This window comes from Maniola hyperantus, chromosome 22, assembly GCF_902806685.2.
Source record: "Maniola hyperantus chromosome 22, iAphHyp1.2, whole genome shotgun sequence".
In the NCBI taxonomy this organism is placed as follows: domain Eukaryota; kingdom Metazoa; phylum Arthropoda; class Insecta; order Lepidoptera; family Nymphalidae; genus Maniola; species Maniola hyperantus.
In genome coordinates, this window is record NC_048557.2 from 5,854,009 (window position 1) to 5,874,680 (window position 20,672).

Genomic DNA, 20,672 nt, shown 5'->3' on the forward strand with positions numbered 1-20,672 from the left:
TAAAAAAAAACGGCCAACAACACAGCCTGTTATATCGAATTACCAAACCTTTGCCCTAAAAGCAGTAAAATAAATGATACCCGAGACTTCAAGGGAACTCTAGCGAAACCTCGTACCTACTAGAAAAATGAAAAACTCATTACAAAAAGAGAAAATTTGATACAACACGCAAGTTCAAGCTAATTAGGTAGGTACCTACATCGAATTTCACCTCATTAGGAACCAAACCGAATAAATGGGTAAGCAGCCTACCAATCCTGCCTACCCATAATATATTCGGTTTGGTAAATAATAATACCTTGCTTAATAACGATATTATACATGAGTAGGCTCGGAAATTAAAAAAAACAACTAGAATTGAATCAAACAAAAAAAAGAGAATGCAAAGATCGATGTCCGTGACAGCAATACGGCGAGAACAACGGTATTTCTACGATCTCCGAGGCGAACGAAACCGTCGCGTCCCCAGTCGTCGAAGCGGCCTTAATCGCTATGGGTCGCTCATTGCGTTCTCTGACCGCGTATTCGCGTCCGTTCAAACTCACAAACACGCGCCAAGCGACAACGGGATGCCCCTTTTCTAAACGGCAAAGATCCCAAATCGCTCCGACAGCTGCCTTAAACGAGGAAATTTTCGCCAATGCCAAACCTTACTCTGAAGTTCCAGGACCTAAGCCGATTCCTCTTCTAGGAAATACGTGGCGAATGGTACCAATCATCGGGCAGTTCGACATTTCGGAATTCGCGAAAGTGACCAAGTTGTTCTTGGAGAGATACGGTAGAATTGTTCGGTTGGGTGGTCTCATTGGGCGACCGGATTTGCTGTTTGTGTACGATGCAGATGAGATCGAAAGGATGTACAGGAGGGAAGGGCCTACGCCTTTCAGGCCTGCTATGCCTTGTCTCGTGAAATACAAGTCGGAGGTCCGAAAGGATTTTTTTGGAGAGCTGCCTGGTGTTGTTGGAGTGTAAGTTTATTTGACTAATATAAATATTAAAACAACAGGATTCTTAACTTTCTAGGAAAGGTGTGTAGGTAGTACTTACTACTGTATATAAAAAAACAATAATATTTAGAAAGCAATGCGAATGGATGAAATTGATCCAAGGAATTAAGGAGAATTGCTTGTAATGAAGACCTATTTTATCATAATAAACTGTCTTTCAAAATTATTAGACGAGTAGGCACCTAATAATTTTATAGAGTCCAGAGATTTTTAGTTTTTAAAAACCTATAGAAAATTAGAAATGCAAATCGGGGACATAAATATCAGGGATGTATATAAAACCGGTTGGAATTTTGACGTTCACATAAAATCAAGGTTTTCCATTCTACTGAGAGTCTATTCCATCGTGATATACTTACCTTGACTCAAATGATGTTTTGCATATTTTTATAATATTTCAAAAATCAGGTTTTCAAACTTACGTATCGGCTAATCGACTTGTTTTTAATTTTATGTTCTACTCGCTTTTTGTTGTTTTTGTGAATTTAGGTGATCCGATGGATTCAGTTGTGACGAAATGTCGCTCTCCTATCTAGAATAGTTAATTATACTTAATTTTATCCAAGCTAACTTTCACGTTCATCCGTTGCCATAAGAAATACAAACCAACAAACTAGGTATAGGTACCTACACTTTGTAGTTGCCCTCGTTGTCTCTCGAAATTCTCGAATACCTGGTTGCCGTAGCATTTCATGAATTGTAATTTGTAAATGTTATTCTTCCTATATTCATGTTGGTGTTTTCGCAAAATACTCGCACGCATTCTTTTCGCGTGTCGATTAGAAATTGTATCACTAAGTTAGTTCCACTGTACCTAACTATATTATTGTTTACAAATGCATGAATAATATCTTTCACTTAGAAAACGGGACACTGCCAGATCTCGATTCCCTATCAAATGTTGCCAATGCCGGCGAGAGTGTATACCTAGTTCTTCATTTTCATCTTGTCAGCACAAATGAATTCACGCCACCTTAATAATGTTCTCCCAATGTTTTAACAACTGTTTCAAACGAGGTCTAGAAGCTTCAATTTTACCAGTATCTTCTAAGACTTCAATATTTTCTTTAGAAAAAGCTATGAAGATCGAGAGATAATCGATCTGGGTAAAAACTGGAAGCTACATTTTTAAATGAGCAACCTCTGCGTGATTACTGACTTGCGTTGCATGAGAACTAATAATATTTAAGCTTTTTTTGACCTAATGGCAGAGAAGATTTCGTTATATTGTTGGCAGTCAGAATACTTTCTCAGTAATCTTCTTTTTACATAAAACTTTCGGGTTTGTCATCAGGGTTTGAAGTAAGTATATTCCATTGGATGTCCACTCGTCGTAAATTCAAGGCGGCGGCGACGCAAGAATAACCATAATAATATTCGTATCTGTCACTAGATGTCCTATAATCCTAAGCAATTCATGATAGCCTAGCCTATTAGCATAACTGAGTGGATTGTTTGCTCCATCATGCATGCGATGTGGGCCGAGGACGTAACTTAGACCTAGGCAGTGAAATGATGCAACTGCTTTTGTAATGCACTTGGCTATTGGGTATGGATTAGCTCATACGATTATAAACAAGGCGCTTTATTGATATAAGTCCCGCAAATTGCTATTGCGCTGGAACCATGTCTCATTGAAATCGAAATTTTTATTTTGACGTCACTTGACGTATATTTAAATAAAAATATACCATCAGCTCGAAACTTCAGTCTAGTGCTGACGTCACTAAAATGGCGGCCATGCGCATTAGCAATTTGCGGGACTTATACTACAGTTGAGTACCTACTGGAGGTGGCCTTAAAGACTATATCGAGGTTATTACAGTAGGATGACAAAAACCTTAATATTAGTAAAGGTAAATGGGAACCTAAGAATATGGGATATGTTGTAGAATGTAGCCTCACAAGTTAGACGGGTGGGTAGGTGTAAATAAACAATTTTTAAATCTAGGACGTTGAAAAAACGAATATCAGGGAGTTCTCCGGAAAAAGATTCGAAGGACCGCAATTCGCAACTGATGAAAAGGTTCGAGGCCAGGACAAAGGGTTATAATGCTGCAGCAGGATGATGTGATGATTGACACCTAGCCTTGATTAGATATCTGAATAAAAAGAAAAAAACCTAGCCTTTGGTTAAAATTTAAAACACGTGAAACTTTTTTCTCCTCCGTCCTTTAAGGAGATGATAGGTCGCAGGCGGCAATTTACGAACATTTTCAAGAAGATTTTAAGGCTGGATTTTCAAAATTTCCATGGGAGCGAAGTCGCGGACGTTTAATAATGTACAATAATTAAGTACCTACCTACATAGAGTAAATTTTAGTGAAGAAGAAGAATTACATAGAGACAGTAGGCTATGGAATAGGCCTACGGGATTAAATGGATTTCAATGAACTACAGAAGCCCTTACAAGTCAATTTGTGCGTTATTGTGCTAAAAACACCATAAGTAAACAGTAGATATTATTATGACATGGCATTGTGATGCCGCGCTACATTGCATTTTTATTTATCACTTATCATTATCACTTCATAACATTGTTAGCACGGATGTTAATAGATGAAGCTGCTTCGTAGGCCATAGATAGGAATGTCTAAGTCCAGCTAGCATATGTGATTTTAAAAAGGGAAATAAAGAAAATAAGTTCAGAGAGAGCGCCTTATCTGCTTGGTGGAAATAATGCCGAAGATTTCACGAATAACCGCACGCAGATACTGGTTAGTTATTTTTAGGTTTCCGTACCTCAAAAGGAAAAAATGAACTCTTATAGAATCACTTTGTTGTCTGTCTGTCTGTCCATCTGTCCGTCGTCTCTGCCAAGAAAACCTCTAAGGTACTTCCCGTTAACCTACTCGTAGAATCCTGAAATTTGGTAGCTAGGTAGGTCTTATAGCAATTAGTGAAGGAATAAATCCGAAAACCGTGAATTTGTGGTTAGATCACAAAAAAAAAATTAAAATGTGTTCATAAAAAAAAAAATTAGTAGGTGGGGTGGGATAAATCATATTATGAAAGAGCTTTACCTGCACAGTCTAAAACAAATTTTTATTTATTTTTATGCATAATAGTTATTTATTTATCATGCAAAATATCGAAAAAATACTCGAGTACGGAACCCCCGGTGCGCGAGTCTGACTCGCACTTGGCCGGTTTTTTATTTCCTTATGATTAACTTAGATAAATAAGTTACTTGTTAATGCTAACTTATTCAGAGTTATTATGATTAATATCAATGAGCGTATAGTGCGTAAGCCTAGACGTTTCTCTTCGAGACTTTTACGTGAGAGAATTTTTACCGAGCATCCTGGGACACATTTGTAAATTAAACTTTATTAACACTTGTTAAGGAGGTTATTTGTATGAACCTGAAATAATTACACCTATCATTGCTGGTGTGGGTAAAACCGGTGTAGTAACTAGTAAAGTAAAGTTGATCATAGCCTTTTATAGCAACATGGTTTTACGTTAAGATTTCTTGTCAACAAAAGTTTATACCTAAGTATTTAATATTTGGTTGTACCTAGTATGAAATTATCGAATTATCCTTATACCTACATGAGTTTTAAAGGTACTCATTTGATTTTAAATTAACAATGGCACCGATTCCGTTGTCTTTCTCTAAACTAAGTTTAGAGTATCTGCATCCTTTTCTTTTTAACAATGCTAAAAAGTCACAGAACATGAACTTTACATTTAAAGACTCTAAATTTTAGTGCACGCTACAAATTTAAACAATGGGGCCGATTCTCTAGGCGGTTTTCTAATTTTAAAATGTCTAATATTAGACTTAGAAAGGTGTGTTATTCTGAAAACCCACTTAAATGACAGGTCTAACCTAAAATTGAATTTGACAGCACTAAACTATTCAATTTAGATTTTAAAGAGCAAAAGTTATTCTGTTGCACGAACTAAATGCCTAAATTAAGAAACGTCAACCTAAAATTTTCTAAAATTAGAGTGGACCTCGCGAGGTGCCCACTAAATTTAAAGAGTCTGCTTAAATGGCAAAATGGACGTGTTTTGAAAGAAATATTTTTATTTGAGTTTAGAATTGTTATATTTAAGATAAAAAAAGTATCTTTTAAGTGTTTTAATTTAATTTAAACTTTATAAAATGGAAATATACGTGGTTTCTCTGGCTCGTCGTTAATTCACAAAAAATAATTAGGTTGGTTATCTACTTTGTTGTCTAAGAGTATCAGACACCTCCACAGACATCCTGGCGGCTTCAGCAAGGCAAACCTAAGATCCTTAAGTCTCCTTATTTCTTAACTAGCAAGTGGCAGCTGTTCGAAAATCCTGTGGGACTAGGATACTTTTCTGTAGGTACTTAACTTACCTACCTACCTAATAAAAGTAGCCTATAAGTATATCCTTCACTAGTATGTGTCCTTGTGAAAAATCTCTGTGCCCAACTAGGTTAGATGCATAAAGGAACATACCCAGAGACAAAAACTTGCATAGGTAGCTACCTAAATATTAGTGTGAACATAAATCTTTGCCAATTAGGTATGCCAAGGTAAAACTTGATGCCTTGTTATCATTATCAATGAGATTAATTCCTACTACCTACTACTTATTGCTAAACATATCAAAAATAAAGCAGAATAAGTGTGGTGGTAGAGTAGGTACTTATAATAAAGTTTAAGTTCTAAAATCTTAATGAGTTCACCTAAAGGTTTATTTATAGGCTAAATTAACAGATTTTACATTTAGTTATGTCTTATACTTACATACCCCTAGTATTGAACTAAGTACTTGAGTAGTACCCAGTTACTTCTTTATTTTCAACTCAGTAGATACCTGCTTGAAAGACTACCTATTACATGCATAAGTAGGTACTTATACTAGCTACAGTACAGTATAGATAACTACAACTAACTGACATAGCCTGGGTTCACTTTAATCATCTGATAAGTTTTAGTTGAGAAGTACCTAGTAGATACATCTTGTAATTCCTAAACATATCCTTATATCCAGTTTACCTATATAGGTATACCCATACCCATATGGGTATCACATTTCAGGTTAACTAGCTGACCTGCCTGAGTTGTACCTGCCCCAGCTTTGTTCGGGTGGAATAAGTACCTATGTAAGTATCTGAAAATTATGTCGTAGTGGTCTATATAGGTACTTAAAGTAAACGTTCCTTACATGCAAATTCTCAAGTTTTTAAACTCAGCAGCTTAATAAATTACTAGACTCAGGAGTCAGCAGCTTATATGCTGATGTCAGTCAGTCAGTTTATATTTTTACATTTACATAATATGTACAGAAGAGAGAGAGAAAAGCTAGGACTTCTCCATAACATCCTCAAAAATGTGTGAAGTCTGCCAATCCGCACTTGGTCAGTGTGGTAGATTATGGCCAAAACACCTTATTCGGAGAGGTGACCCGTGCTCAGTAGTAGTGACCCGGCGATGGATTGATAATGATGATGATGATGATGATGTACTGACCTAGCTACCTGCCTTTAGGTCACAAGAAGTATATAGGGTACTTCTAGTACCTAAAGTGATCCTATAATGGTTCCTTTTGAGGTATGGAACCCATAGTTAGAAGAGAAATAACGTCAAAAAATAATTTGATTTCTTTTATCTTTTCTAGATCTATTTTATTGAAAACGGACTAAAGTTTTCTACACATTCCTATAATTTTACAAATTAATACAGAAATCTATAGACTCAACCTTTATTTAGTTTGAAATCTATAGATCTCTGACTTTGCATAGACTTAAGATACTGATAAAAGAGACAGAGTTATATCATTGGCATAAATCTGTCTCGTTTTAACTGAAACTTACGTCAGAGCAAAGTCAAAGTATGCTCTCTATACATATCTGTGCTTAAAGTATTATGTTTTAACTATGTCTAGTCTGAGCTAATTCAAAGTATAAGTACTCTATAGATTTTAGCCAAAGAATATGCAAACCTCAAAAAATGATTTTATAATTGTTATGGTGAAGACTGCATTGAAATTGATATAAATAGGGACTGAAAACTAATTTTGAACTATTTATTTATACCTATAGATTATAAATTTCATTTTTCAGGTAGTACTAGTACAACTAAGTCATACTACAGCTGCTCAGTATGATGAAGGCAAGAATTTCCTAACAAAAGCAAGAAAACTTCAATCAGATACTTAATTAACAATTACTTTTATTAAATAAAATAATAAAATATATACATATGTTTCATTCTGTACTGTACATAATTAATATTTATTTCAATAACATTTAAATAAAAATTAAGTTTAGGAAACAACTGTTCATTTTTGGTAGATGAGTGACGGAACATCTTTTTAACTCGCAGACTCCATATACTTGGTTTCATGAAATGGGCTGAAATAAAAATTATCAACGTTGAAAGTTTGTTATGATGATGTGTTGAAAGGTGTAATGTATCCTACACTTCAATTTTTTGCTATGCATACTAGCTGTTTACTATGCAATTAAGCATCACTTTCTTTAACGGTGAACCAAACCATTGTGAGGAAACCTAAATGCCTGAGAGTTCTCCATAGTGTTCTCAAAGGTGTGTGAAATCTGTCAATGTGCACTCGGCCAGAGTGGTGGACAATGGCCAAACTCTTCCCGTTTTGAGAGGAGTCCCCTGCTCAGTAGTCAGCCGGCAATGAGTTGATTGTGTGATGATACTAACTGTTGCCTGTAATTATTATTTTTATATAGGTATGCTACACTTCCATTTTTTGCTATATTATAATATGTACTAGCTGTTTAATAAGCAATTAAGTATCACTTTCTTTAACCGTGAAGGAAAACATTGTGAGGAAACCTACATGCCTGAGAGTTCTCCATAGTGTTCTCAAAGGTGTGTGAAGTCTGTCAATCTGCACTTGGACAGAGTGGTGGACTATGGCCAAACTACATTTTGAGAGGTGAGCTGGCAATGAGTTGATCATTATGATGATACCAGCTGTTACCTGTTATTATTATTATTATACACGTAGGTATATACATTCAATCTTGATCTTGTAGGTACTTTCATGCCTTAAATCACATTACCGCCTTAGTTTGTTGAATTCATAGCAGAATTCATGGATACCTCGTTCCACGTCCTTGCACGCCAGATTTGTAAGTATACCGCCAAGTTTCAGAACTTCCTCGCTGTATATTCCTTTACCTGTATATTCAATGTACTCTGTGGCAGTCAGTTATTTAGGATGATTGCTTTTCATCTGTTTGCATTGATTTCCTAGCAAGAGTTTGACAATTAGGTACCTCGGTGATTTCAAGGTAAGGTAGGTAGGTAAGATTCCAAGCAAAATTCTTTGCTTTTATCTATTTTATGCACATAACCACTATTTTCACAAAGTTTTGTAACAAAAACTAAGATTCTTTAACCACAAAACACAAAGAAATTAGGTTAGAAATTATATTTGCAACAAAAATAATAGATCTGTTTTTTTAACTAGTTTTACGGCTCTGGGTTCTAGCACTTTTGATCAAAGACTTAAGCCTACTTCACACGATAAAATGAACAAAACTTCAATTTTCGACACTTTTATTGTGATTCGACCTAAATAAATCAAGTAAAGTTATTATTTTTGTATTTCAAGTAACATAGTTCGATATTTTTCGCAAAAAATAGTTTTAAGATTAAAGGGGAAAATCAAACACAAATTTAGTGCAGTTCTTGTTATCTTAAATAGCAACACTTACTATTCAATTCAAACGTCATTTTAGACGGCCATTTAGGATGTTTAAATTTAGTTGAAGCAAAAAAGCGAATGCAGTTTAGAAATAGAAATCCTAAAATTAAAGAATCTAAAATTTAGTTTAGGTTTAGGTTAGAGTACAACAGAATTAGCGCCAATGGCTCGCGACTGTTCGCTATCACGGGTTTTATTTGTCTAAAAATTAAATTTAAAACTGTCAAACTGCGTCTGTCTTTTTCATATTACATTAGTAAGAAGAGGATGCAAATACTCTGAAATGAAATTATGCTAAGAACCAGTACCAATATCCGTTAAATATCTTTTCAAATTGCCTAGGTTAGATTAAGCACTTTGAATTGAAATACTTAGTAAAACCAGCGCGCTCCGTTTAGCACTAGATTTAGATCTGTCACATAGATTAATTATTGGTCTCGCTCCGCTCTCTGTCAATTTAGATATTTTGTACTAAGAAAATAATTAATATGAGGCGCCACAATGTATGAGAGCTTCAAGTAAATCATGAGAGGGTTAACGTCCTTGATAGGATGTTGGCGTTGTACCTACACTCTAGTTTTGCCGCAAGACGTGTAGTGATACTGCTCCACTTGGGAAGTAGGGCGAAGCGAAAGTAACATATCTACCTACCCAGTACAGTAGGTACACTGCTCGTCTGTGTCATCTCTATTTGAACGTAGTATGCATGCACAAACTAGTACCCATTACCATCAATAATTACTTCCGGTACACCAATTTTATAATGATTTTCTATTCATTAGGTGATACCTATAAAATCGTTATAATGGTACATTTTTAATTGATTCCGTATAATTTTGATAAGAATAGAACTACTTATCAAAATTATATAAACAACAATTATTTAAACAATTCGCTAATCGCTTTAATAATAGTTTGTTTATTTAATAATAGTTAGTTAGTTAGTAACATACATGGATCAGATACATGGTCGCTATGGGCCTTTTAAGAAAGCTCAGAGTCACTAAGCTATGGAGAGAGCTCTACTTGAAGTTTCTCTACGTAATCGAATGAGAGGATCCGTAAGAGAACCAGAGTAATCAACATAGCTCAGCGAGTTGCGACGCTGAAGTGGCAATACGTAGAACCCAGTTCGAAATAACATATGATAGACGTTGGGGTCCCAAGGTGTTGGAATGGTGACCTAGCACCGGAAAGCGCCGCGTTGACAAACTTTCCACTAAGGAGGATTGACGGCATCAAACATGGAATTGAAGCGACTCAAGCGGCCAAGACTGTGGTGTGTGGAATTCGTTATGCCTACAAGAGACCTATTGTACATAGGCGGTCTGTCGGTTGATGACGATGACCATATCTTAATAGAAATATTGAGAAATAGAATACCTAATCAAGTATAGTACGCCGATAGATACAGGTCCAGATGGTAATCGGGATATAAGGCGAGAGGACGCCCCGCACACCCGCATGTCACTCGAGCTATCCCGCACCGGGTTAGCGCGAGGGCTGCGCGGGGCGTCCCCACACCGATTGCCATCTTGACCTGTCGCGTACTATAAGGTAAGCACCAAGAACATGTACAAAGGCAAACCCTTAGGGATAACATCCACATAAGTATGAACAAACACACTCAGCCTTGTCGATAAGTCAATATTAGGTATACTTCGCGCCTAGTCATCTTTAAGTATCTAGTATTAGCGTGTTTGTACTTTGTATACTGAAGAGTGACGGTACCTATGTTTATGTAATAGAAAATTGCTATTTTCTTCTTAAAATAAAAGCAAATATTAAACTAAAAATATCATCACCACCATCATGACCAGTCGTGTGGTATTTTCAGGAATAATTGTCACTGGCAGTCAGCTGGTCTGTGCTATTCTGGGTATCATCATCTATTATGATCGCCGGCCCATTACTGAGCACGGGTCTCTTCTCAGAATGAGCAAGATTTAGGCCGTATCCGCCACGCTGGCCAAGTGTGGATTAGCAGACTGACTTTACGCATCTTCGAGAACATTATGAAGAACTCTCAGGCATGCGGGTTTCTTCACGATGTTTTCCTTCACAGTTAAAGCAAGTAATATTTAATTGCTTAAAATGCACGTGGCACCTAACTCCGAAAAGTTCGTACTGCGTGCCCAGGATTAAACCCCGGACCCCCAACTAGGAGGCCGATTTCTTAACCACTAGGTTGTCACCACTTACAGACTCTAATGTTCCTAATTTTTATATTTAGTTAGCGAAGCAGTAAGTGGGCTACTGCGATCACACCTGGGCAAATTAAAAAACCGCCTAAGTGCGAGTCAGACTCGCACACCGAGGGTTCCGTACTACAATCGTATTTTTTCGACATTTTGCACGAAAAATAAAACCTTTGATGCATAAAAGTAAATAAAAATCTGTTTTAAAATCTACATATAAAGTACCCTTCAATATGATATCAAACTTGGTAGCTACTTATATTTATTTTACTTTGAAAGTTGCAAATACTAATTATTTGTTCATGAACACATTTTAATTTTTTTTTGTGATATGTAACTACAAATTTACGGCTTTCGGATTTTTTCCCTTACGTGTGCTATAAGAACTACCTACCTGCCAAATGGCACGATTCTAGGTCAACGGGAAGTACCCTATAGGTTTCTTGACAGACAGACAACAAAGGGATCCTATAAGGGTTCCGTTTTTCCGTTTGAGGTATGGAAACCCTAAAAATATATAAATCAAGAATTTATATGACCCTGCCAGGAATTAAACCTGGGGCATGCATGATATTGTGTTATTCCAATGTACCCTATTCAGTAGGTAGGTATATTATATCACTCTGAATAACTATACTTACCTACACACCCCTTTGACTACGATCTATCTTAAGATACGATGCTATGCAGTCCACAAATGCCTATTGCATTGTAATAATGCAACGCAGCTTGCATTCATTATTTTAATCTCAGCAATAGAGAATTAATTTGTTTACAAACTATCTGTCTATCTGTTCAGTTTTCATGTCTCAACCGCTAAAACCGATAGCTCCGAAAAGTTAGAGGCGTGTGCCTGGGATCGAACCCCCGGCCTCCGATTAAAAGGCGGACGTCCTGACCACTAGGCTCACAACTTTTTACTACTTATTTACCTAATAAAAAATAGTATGATAAGCTAATAAATAATAGGTATACACGAGTGGCATCATAGTTAGAGGGTTAAAAAGGTGATCTGTGGTAAAAACCAACGATATTTCTATGGTAAAACTCAAAGTTGATAGAATGTAAATTGCCTTATTAGCACGGCTCCGTAAAAAGAATGTTGGTAGGTAAATAGCCGTATTATAGGCTAGCACGCGTGGTTGTAAAAATAATACTCACAATCTTACAAGTTGACGATATATTATATAGAAGTTAAATTAACTACCAAAAAAAGCGTTATAAGTAAATAAACTTGTTGGTTTGTCATTCCATCATGTCGCCCTGGAGCAACGGATCGGCATGATTTTTGTATGGATATATGTAGTTAAAAATCTGGAGAGTGACATCTAGGCTACAAGGCTAACAGGGCACAAGGTTCAGAAAACCGATAAACGTTGGGGTCCCAAGGCGCTGGAATGGCGACCTCGCACCGGAAGGCGTAGCGTTGGAAGACCTCCCACTAGGAAGTCCCTACAAGAGACCTATGTCCAGCAGTAGACGTCTATCGGTTGATGATAATCATGGCGTTTATTGTCGAAAACGAATGCTCAATGCTCATTATAACTTGCGAAATACCTACCTACTTGCTTCGCGGTTCAGGCACCTGTTGCAGTGGAGATTTCAACATGGTTTATAATATGGTCAGTTTAAGCCGTGGTTTAACCATACCACTGGTTTACTGGTATGACGAATAGGTGCTTAGGTTTTCAGTGTTGACATGATAATAATGTTCGTTAAGTGTTAACTAATATGGGCTTCATAGGTACCTACTACCTACCTTAGCTCAGAGTCGCTCAGCGAGCGATGGAGTTTTTGTAAGTTACCTAATACCTACTTATTAAAAACTTTGGCCCCACGTAGCTTTAGTTTTAAGTACGTACCTAATCAACTATTAATAAACTTAAATCTAAAAAAAAAACAACATTAAATTAAAACTAAAATAAATTAAATTAAATCTAAAACCTCGTCGAGACCACCGCAGCGAGGCATTGTACGCAAGATGCTGGCAGCATTACCCCTTTGGATGGCCAAACTAATTCTTTGACCAAGGTAGCTGCCAGCTCTCGGGTCCCCGGTTGACTCGATAACTCTTTTCGCAATTTCTTCAATTAATTATAATTAATTAATTAATTATAATTAATTAATTTAATTAATTATCATCTTACAAATTAACAATAAGTTTGACTATCAGTAAGCGTATATATGTTACCTATTCTGAATAAATACTTTGACTTTGAATTTAACTTTCAGGCACGGCGAGCAATGGCGCAAATTTCGCTCAAAGGTTCAACGGCCGATCCTGCAGCCGCAAACAGTGAAGAAGTACGTAACACCCATCGAGCTGGTGACGGAAGACTTCATCAGATACATGGAGAACGCGAGGGACGAGGTCGGTGACCTGCCGCACGAGTTCGACAACGATATCCATCGGTGGTCCCTCGAGTGTAAGTCACCATCATCATCATTAGTAGAGTCTGGCTAACGAAAGGAGAGAATGAAAAACCGCGGCAAATTAAAAAAAACCGGCCGAGTGAGGGTTCCGTAATACAATCGTATTTTATCGACATTTTGCATGATAAATCAAAAACTATTATACCTAAAAATAAATAAAAATCTGTTTTAGAATGTACAAGTGAAGCCCTTTCATATGATACCCCACTTGATATTGTTATCTTACTTCGAAAATTGAAAATACTAATTATTAGTTTATGACCACAATTTTTTTTTTGTGTGATGTGACCATAAATTCACGGTTTTCAGATTTTTCCCCTAAAGCCAGCTATAAGACCCACCTACCTGCCAAATTTCATGATTCTCGGTCAACGGGAAGTACCTACCTACCCTGTAGGTTTCTTGACTGACAGACAGACAGACAGACAGACAACAAAGTGATCCTATAAGGGTTCTGTTTTTCCTTATGAGGTACGGAACTCTAAAAATATCAGTATGGCAGCCCCAAATTAGTATGACAGACCTGACATAACCTAATTTGATTCTTTAGAATTCCTTATTTTTATTACCGTTATTCTTGTTCTATATTGATTTCTGTTTAGTCTTTAGTCCCGCATGGAATGGTGCCAAGAATACTGGCTGCATTTCCGCGCTGGACAGCCAGGCTGATCCATCGCGCAAAAATGAGTCAGCCCTTCTGTCACCAGATGAGGCTATTGATCGCATGGCGGTGAATTTAACTTGATGTCTTATTGACTAGTGTTTTTTTTCTTCCTAGGTATCGGTCGCGTGGCGCTTGACGTCCGGCTCGGCTGCCTGTCCCCCCAGACTAGCAGCAACTCGGAGCCGCAACGCATCATCGACGCGGCAAAGTTCGCGCTGCGGAACGTCGCCGTGCTCGAGCTGAAGGCGCCTTACTGGCGGTACTTCCCCACGCCGCTGTGGACCAAATACGTCAACAATATGAACTTCTTTGTCGAGTAAGTTGAGGATTTTGTTGTTCAACAGTCCGGCTCGGTTGCCTGTCCTCCCGAAACTAGCAGCAACTCGGAGCCGCTATGGATCAAAGTGGATATGAACTTCTTTGTCGAGTAAGTTGAGCATTCTGTTCAGAAAATAATGTACATCGACCATTAGAATGACATTTCAGCTTTGTAGAGCGTTGGCTCTGTCACTCATATGACGCTTCGTCGGTCTCAACGACAGAGACAATGCTCTACAAATCCGCTATCTCCTTCTAAAGGTCGATGTACATTACTTTCTGCTTTTGCTACACCTATTATAGACATTAGGCAGCAAAGAAACACGGATTAGGAACGATAATATCCTAGGGATGCGTATTAGAAACGAGGAAGCAAATCGCTTTGTACATGTCCATGGAATGTTGACTAACTAGGAATGCAAACCTAACTTGGTCTCATGGTTCGATGAATGTTGAAAATATTGATTGTACTGAAAATATTACAACGAGGGCACTTCTCATTAGACACTCTGTGTCGTACTGTGGGTTTTATCATTATTCTTGTTGTCACCTGTGTGGTTTCTGTTGTTTGAGGTTATAGTACTAGGTTGTGGTGTGCCAGGTTAGCTGGTTGGTCTGGGACCGGTATGGGGATGGAGGAGCCGGTGTAGGTAGGGACCTAGGTAGGGTCAGTCAGCGTTGTCTAGTCTCATTGGAGACGTTGATGTCAATGACTCATAATTAGTTGCTATGGTTATTGTTGAGGGTAGTCTGTGTTGTATCTCGTAGTGCAAGAATATCATCGTTAGTGCGCCCACGTAGGCTCGGTTAATCTAATACGTTGTAATCCTGACTTATCCGTCTTAATCATCATCATCATCATTATCTTATTAAGGCAGACCTATCCCACCTATCTTGGCGTGACTATCGATGCAAGTCTGTCCTTCGCGCAGCATGCGTTGGCGATCGGGGAGCGCGCGGCGAGATGCTTCGGGAAGATGTCGCGTGTGTCGACTTCATCCTGGGGCATCCGTTATCCTGCGCTGCGCATCCTGTACCGTGGAACATTCGTAGCGACGATAACGTATGCTGCAGCGTGCTGGGCGGGGAGGGCGGCGCTTCACGTCGTGCGGTCGACGCTCATCAAGGCGCAGAGGTCTTCCCTCATCTTACTCACAAAAGCGTATCGCTCCGCCAGCTCCGCTGCGCTAGCGGTGCTCGCGGGTGTGTTGCCGGCCGACCTGGAATTGATCCGTGTTGGGAGAATCGAAGAGGTGCGCCAGTCCGTGCCCAAGAAGGAGTTGAGCAGACGCAAGCGGGATATCGGGTCGGATGTAATTGCGATGTGGCAGGAGCGGTGGTCTGCGGAGATTTGGGGTGACGAATTGCGACGCTTTTTCCCAGACGTATCCGGCAGGCTCGGGGCTACCTGGGTCGCGCCGGACTACGAGACCTCACAGATCCTCATCGGACACGGCTGTTTCCGGGCGCGCCTGCATAGGATGACGTTGTGCGAGAGCCCGGCATGCGAGTGCGGCTTTGGCGACGAGGATAGGCACCATGTGCTGTGGGAGTGTCCCCTATATGAGGACTTGCGAGTGACGATGTTGGATGGGATCGTACGCGGGGAAGCGGGGCCGGTCTTCTACACGGACCTTGTCTCATCGGCGGGGAACTACAACCGGCTACGGGAATTCGCGCACCATTGGCATAAGAGGCGAAGCAGCTCGGAGCGTGCAGGTGCCAGGCCGGCACCACGGAGGAGCAGCAGCGGAGATCACAGCTGTGTTAGTGACGTCTAGCCCCCAAGGGGGGAGAGTGAGCATAAGGGACAAGGAAAAGACAAAATAATTTGTAGGGAGTGAAGAAGGCGCCCCGGAAAAATGCCAAGAGCAAGTACCGAACGGGCGCCCTCCCGCGATTCGGCCCATATAACCGAGAGGTTGGTGGGGCCATGGGAGGTGGAGGGTTGTCCCAGACCTATCCCAACATATACTTACTTAAATTATTGTTGCAGATTATGCTCACGCTACATCAACGAAGCACTGGAGCGTTTGAAGACCAAGAAAGTCACGTCAGAGAACGATCTCTCCTTGCTCGAGCGAGTTCTGCAGAGCGAGGGCGACCCGAAGATTGCGACTATCATGGCCCTAGACCTTATTCTTGTGGGAATTGATACGGTTAGTAAATAGTAGCTTTTATAATAATACTAGTTGATGCCCGCGACTTCGTACGCGTGGATTAAGGTTTTTAAAAATCCCGTGGGAACTCTTTGATTTTCCGGGATAAAAAGTAGCCTATGTCACTCTCTAGGTCTTTAAGTATACCCATACAAAAAATTACGTCAATCCGTTGCTCTGTTGTGACGTGATTGAAGGACAAACCAACAAACAAACAAACACACTTTCATATGTATAATAAGGGTACTGATATAATAATATGGGTACTGATTCAAAATCCATACTTCCAAACTAATATTATAAATGCGAAGGTGTGTCTGTCTGTCTGTCTGTCTGCTAGCTTTTCACAGCCCATCCGTTCAATCGATTTTGATGAAATGTTGTACAGAGATAGCCTGCATCCCGGTGAAGGACTTTTATATATTTAGATAAGACAACCAAAATTCAATTTTCAGATATCAATGGCAGTCTGCTCAATTTTATACCAAGCGGCGACAAGGCTGGAGCAACAGGACAAAATGGCGGAGGAAATAAAAAGGGTCCTCCCCGATCCCAGCAAACCCTTGACCTATTCCGACTTGGAAAAACTTCATTATACCAAAGCATTTGTCAGGGAAGTTTTTAGGTTAGTAGTTCGAGGTTATTGACTTTATTAGGGAAAGTATAATATAGTATTACTAGATGATGCCCGCGACTTCGTCCGCGTGGATTTAGGTTTTTAAGAATCCCGCGGGAACTCTTTGATTTTCTGGGATAAAACGATAAAATTACTCTTTCATCTAATAGCCTATATCCTTCCCCGGGATGCAAGCTATCTTTGTACCTACCAAATTTCTTCAAAATCGGTTGAATGGATGGGCCGTGAAAGGCTAGCAGACAGACAGATGGACAGACAGACAGATACACAGACACTCTTTCGCATTTATAATATTAGTATGGATTAGTATGGATGATAATTTGTATACTAATTCAAAAACAATCTCCATTACCTACATCATAATATAATTATATAATTCTTCTTCATAACACTCTTGGCAATACAGCCGTGGTTATCACGAAGTGACGTCATTAAGGGCAGATGCAATTCACCTGACGAGCATTCGCGTCTTCTTCCAAATGGCCAATAATTGACTTATAACTAAGCAAATTTTTCAGAATGTACTCAACAGTCATCGGTAATGGCAGAACTCTTCAAGAAGATGACGTCATCTGTGGATATCACATTCCAAAAGGAGTAAGTAGCCAAGACCTTTTGGGTTTTCAGTCCCTACTTTTATTCATTCCTAAGTCCTAATTCTCATTTTGAAACTTAATTAAAACTCAATAGTCACCCATTGCTTTATTGTCATACCTTCTTGGACAAGTTTTTCTCTTAGTTGGAGATGAAATGCGAAGTCTTGGCTACAATTCTTCGGAAGATCTTCGAGACAAACGTGGCGTAGCAATCCCGGACGCCCGTAAGGGCGTGGGAGAAACATGTCCGAGTCAAGGCCTCCTGCATGTGTTCTCAATCGCCTGACGTGAATGCGCCGGGGTCCTTGGATTGGCCATTTAGGCCTACGAGCGTTCTTCCTCAGTGAGGATAAGTGAGTCGAGAGCGGTCCTCACGCCGTCGTGGCCCAGCCCTGCCGGGTGGAACCCGCTTGTGGGAAGCCCAGCAAGACGATCGACGTGTGCGGAGGACACGCTCCAGGTCATCTATTTATGGGCGTTTTCTTCTTCCCGTCTGGCATCCTCCGGAGGCGGGGCCTCACCGGTTCTTCGAGACAACGTTTGATAGCTCCAAAATGTGTGGCGATTGCTTAATAGTAGCGTCATCTCGTGGCTTTAGGTGGAGACCTCCATCATTTAATTAAAAGGAAATCTATTTGTAGAGGTTCATTATTCAATTGTTTTTTTTCAGGTACAAGTGGTATTCCCCACTATCGTGACAGGGAATATGGAGCAGTTCGTCTCCAACCCTGATGAATTCAGGCCGGAGCGGTGGCTGGAGAACAATGGCAGGCTGCACTCTTTCGCATCTCTGCCTTACGGCTTTGGAGCGAGGATCTGCTTGGGACGGAGATTCGCTGATCTGGAGATACAAGTTCTTTTGGCTAAGGTATGGAAACAATTTTGCCTCAAGAGACCGCTTCTCTCTGCTGATAGCCTGGTGTACTGACGCAGAAGACTCCAATCACAAAGATAAGTAGACGAATTTTGCGCCTTGTCTCGCATAAACCTCATAAGGTATACGGAACACTGAGTTTTTTATCTTGGCAACTTTGCCAATACGACAGCTTGCTGTGGTCAAGAATTCGCATATCTGGTAAAGCCCTCTGGTTAATATGGAGAAGTTCCTCTCCAACCCTGATGAGTTCAGGCCGCCTGAACTCCTTCGCATCTCTGCCTTACGCTTTGGAGCAAGCGCAAGGATCTGCTTGGGACAGAAATTCACTGATCTCAAGATATACAAATTCTTTTGGCTAAGGTATGAACACAATTTTGCCTCACCTATATCCTCATGCAGTGGACTCCTCATCATATAGAGAAGGAGACGAAGTTTTTTTGACGTAGGTATATTTGCCCTGGTCATGAGTTTGTGAAGATATAGTATACATTACGGATCACTGAAATTGGCATACCTGTCCTACCTAGTGAAGCCCATTGGTTAGTGCCAATATGGAGCATTTCGATTCCAACACCGAGGAGGTCAGGCTAACGCAGACTGAAAGAAAAATTGTGGCAGTTTTCGCCAAGAATAGGTACTTACCTATACAAATATTGATACAGAGATCTATGATATAAAAAACAAATTGTTTCTGTTTTCCAGTTGCTGCGCAGGTATAGGCTAGAGTACCACCACGCGCCGCTGGAGTACGCCGTCACATTCATGTACGCGCCTGATGGCCCGCTGCGCTTGCGCATGCTGGAACGATAAACTTGTGTCTCCTTGTGACTCCTCATTACTGAGGGTTATGACACTCTTCCATTAATTCATAAAATCATTCCACAAATGTATGGAAGAGCTATTCCGAATACATGCGAATATAATAAATCGTGTTCTACGAATCCGCTAGCAATCAAGTTAAAATAAAATAAAATTATGGTAAAACTAGATGATGCCCGCGACTTCGTCCGCGTGGATTTAGGAAAATCCCGTGGGAACTCTTTGATTTTCCGGGATAAAAGGTAGCCTATGTCTTTATGTCCTTCCCCGGGATGCAAGCTATCGCTGTACCAAATTTCGTCAAAATCGGTTGAACAATCGAGTGACAGACACACTTTCGCATTTATAATATTACCTATGGATAAAATAAAATAAAATAAAAGTTTAGTATGTACAGGCAAAAGCTGCAAACTCGCATTCATAAATTTTCTTGTTTGGAATAGCCAATCTAAAAGTGACCTTTGTTTATAATAGTAAGGGGCTTGCAGATATACGTATAGGTATTGGACTCGACTCACGGCTGAAATTAATAGTAGATAATAAATAATAATCAATCTACCTATCTGTAATCTGTCGATAAACTTATTTATTTTCTTATATTTTTTTCTCTCTTTATATTTTCATTTTGACGAATAACAATATTGCTAGGAACTTATTTCAGTCGTAAATATAAGTACGATATTCGATGATCACGGTTGATTAATTATTAATTTCGGTAGTAAGAGTACGATAGTCGACGATTACAGATAGATTGATTAATCATTAATTGCGGCCGTAAGATTACTATAGTCGACGATTACAGATAAATTGATCAATATTAATTTCAGCCATAAGAGTACGATATTTGACAATTATTATGATGTTAGTGACCCAGTAACCCGAACCAATGGTTTAACTGGCTCAATATTTATTATGTAAGTAAATGTAAGTATATTAAATATCTTTTCGTAGCTAAATAATTTCATCATCATAATGATCAACCCATCACCGGCTCACTTCTAGAGCACGGGTCTAGTAAGAGAAGGGTTTGACCATAGTCCACCATGGCTGGCCAAGTGCGGATTGGCAGACTTCATATAGATTAGGTACCTACCTTTGAGAACATTACGGAGAATTCTCAAGTATGCCGGTTTCCTTACGATGTTTTCCTTAAATATTATAGTGGAGACAATTGCCTGTATAGTTTAATTTTTAATTTATAATTTTATTTCGTGTTTCATTTTATTTTCACTATAAAAAGTATCTTAATATTGTTTAGGTAGCTGTAGGTACAATATATAATTATCCATG

The 20,672-nt window shown here is 39.2% G+C and overlaps 1 protein-coding gene across 1 annotated transcript; it reads left to right on the forward strand.

Annotated features, from left to right (window-relative positions):
* The first annotated feature begins 469 nt into the window (after positions 1–469).
* Cyp301a1 (Probable cytochrome P450 301a1, mitochondrial) lies at positions 470–20,672 on the forward strand. The gene is made up of 8 exons (XM_034980598.2): positions 470–968; positions 13,112–13,305; positions 14,091–14,292; positions 16,291–16,453; positions 16,909–17,078; positions 17,609–17,687; positions 18,357–18,554; positions 19,266–20,672. The coding sequence occupies exons 1-8, from the start codon at positions 493–495 to the stop codon at positions 19,371–19,373; spliced, it is 1,590 nt and encodes a 529-aa protein (XP_034836489.1). The 5' UTR covers positions 470–492; the 3' UTR covers positions 19,374–20,672.

What these genes read in the sequence shown, in the direction of transcription:
- Cyp301a1 (XM_034980598.2), top strand. Translation starts at nt 493, where the DNA reads ATGGGTCGCTCATTGCGTTCTCTGACCGCGTATTCGCGTCCGTTCAAA. An exon ending in AATATGAACTTCTTTGTCGA is followed by an intron (nt 14,293 to 16,290) that starts GTAAGTTGAGGA and finishes TTATTGTTGCAG; the next exon opens with ATTATGCTCACGCTACATCA. An exon ending in TTCTTGTGGGAATTGATACG is followed by an intron (nt 16,454 to 16,908) that starts GTTAGTAAATAG and finishes TTCAATTTTCAG; the next exon opens with ATATCAATGGCAGTCTGCTC.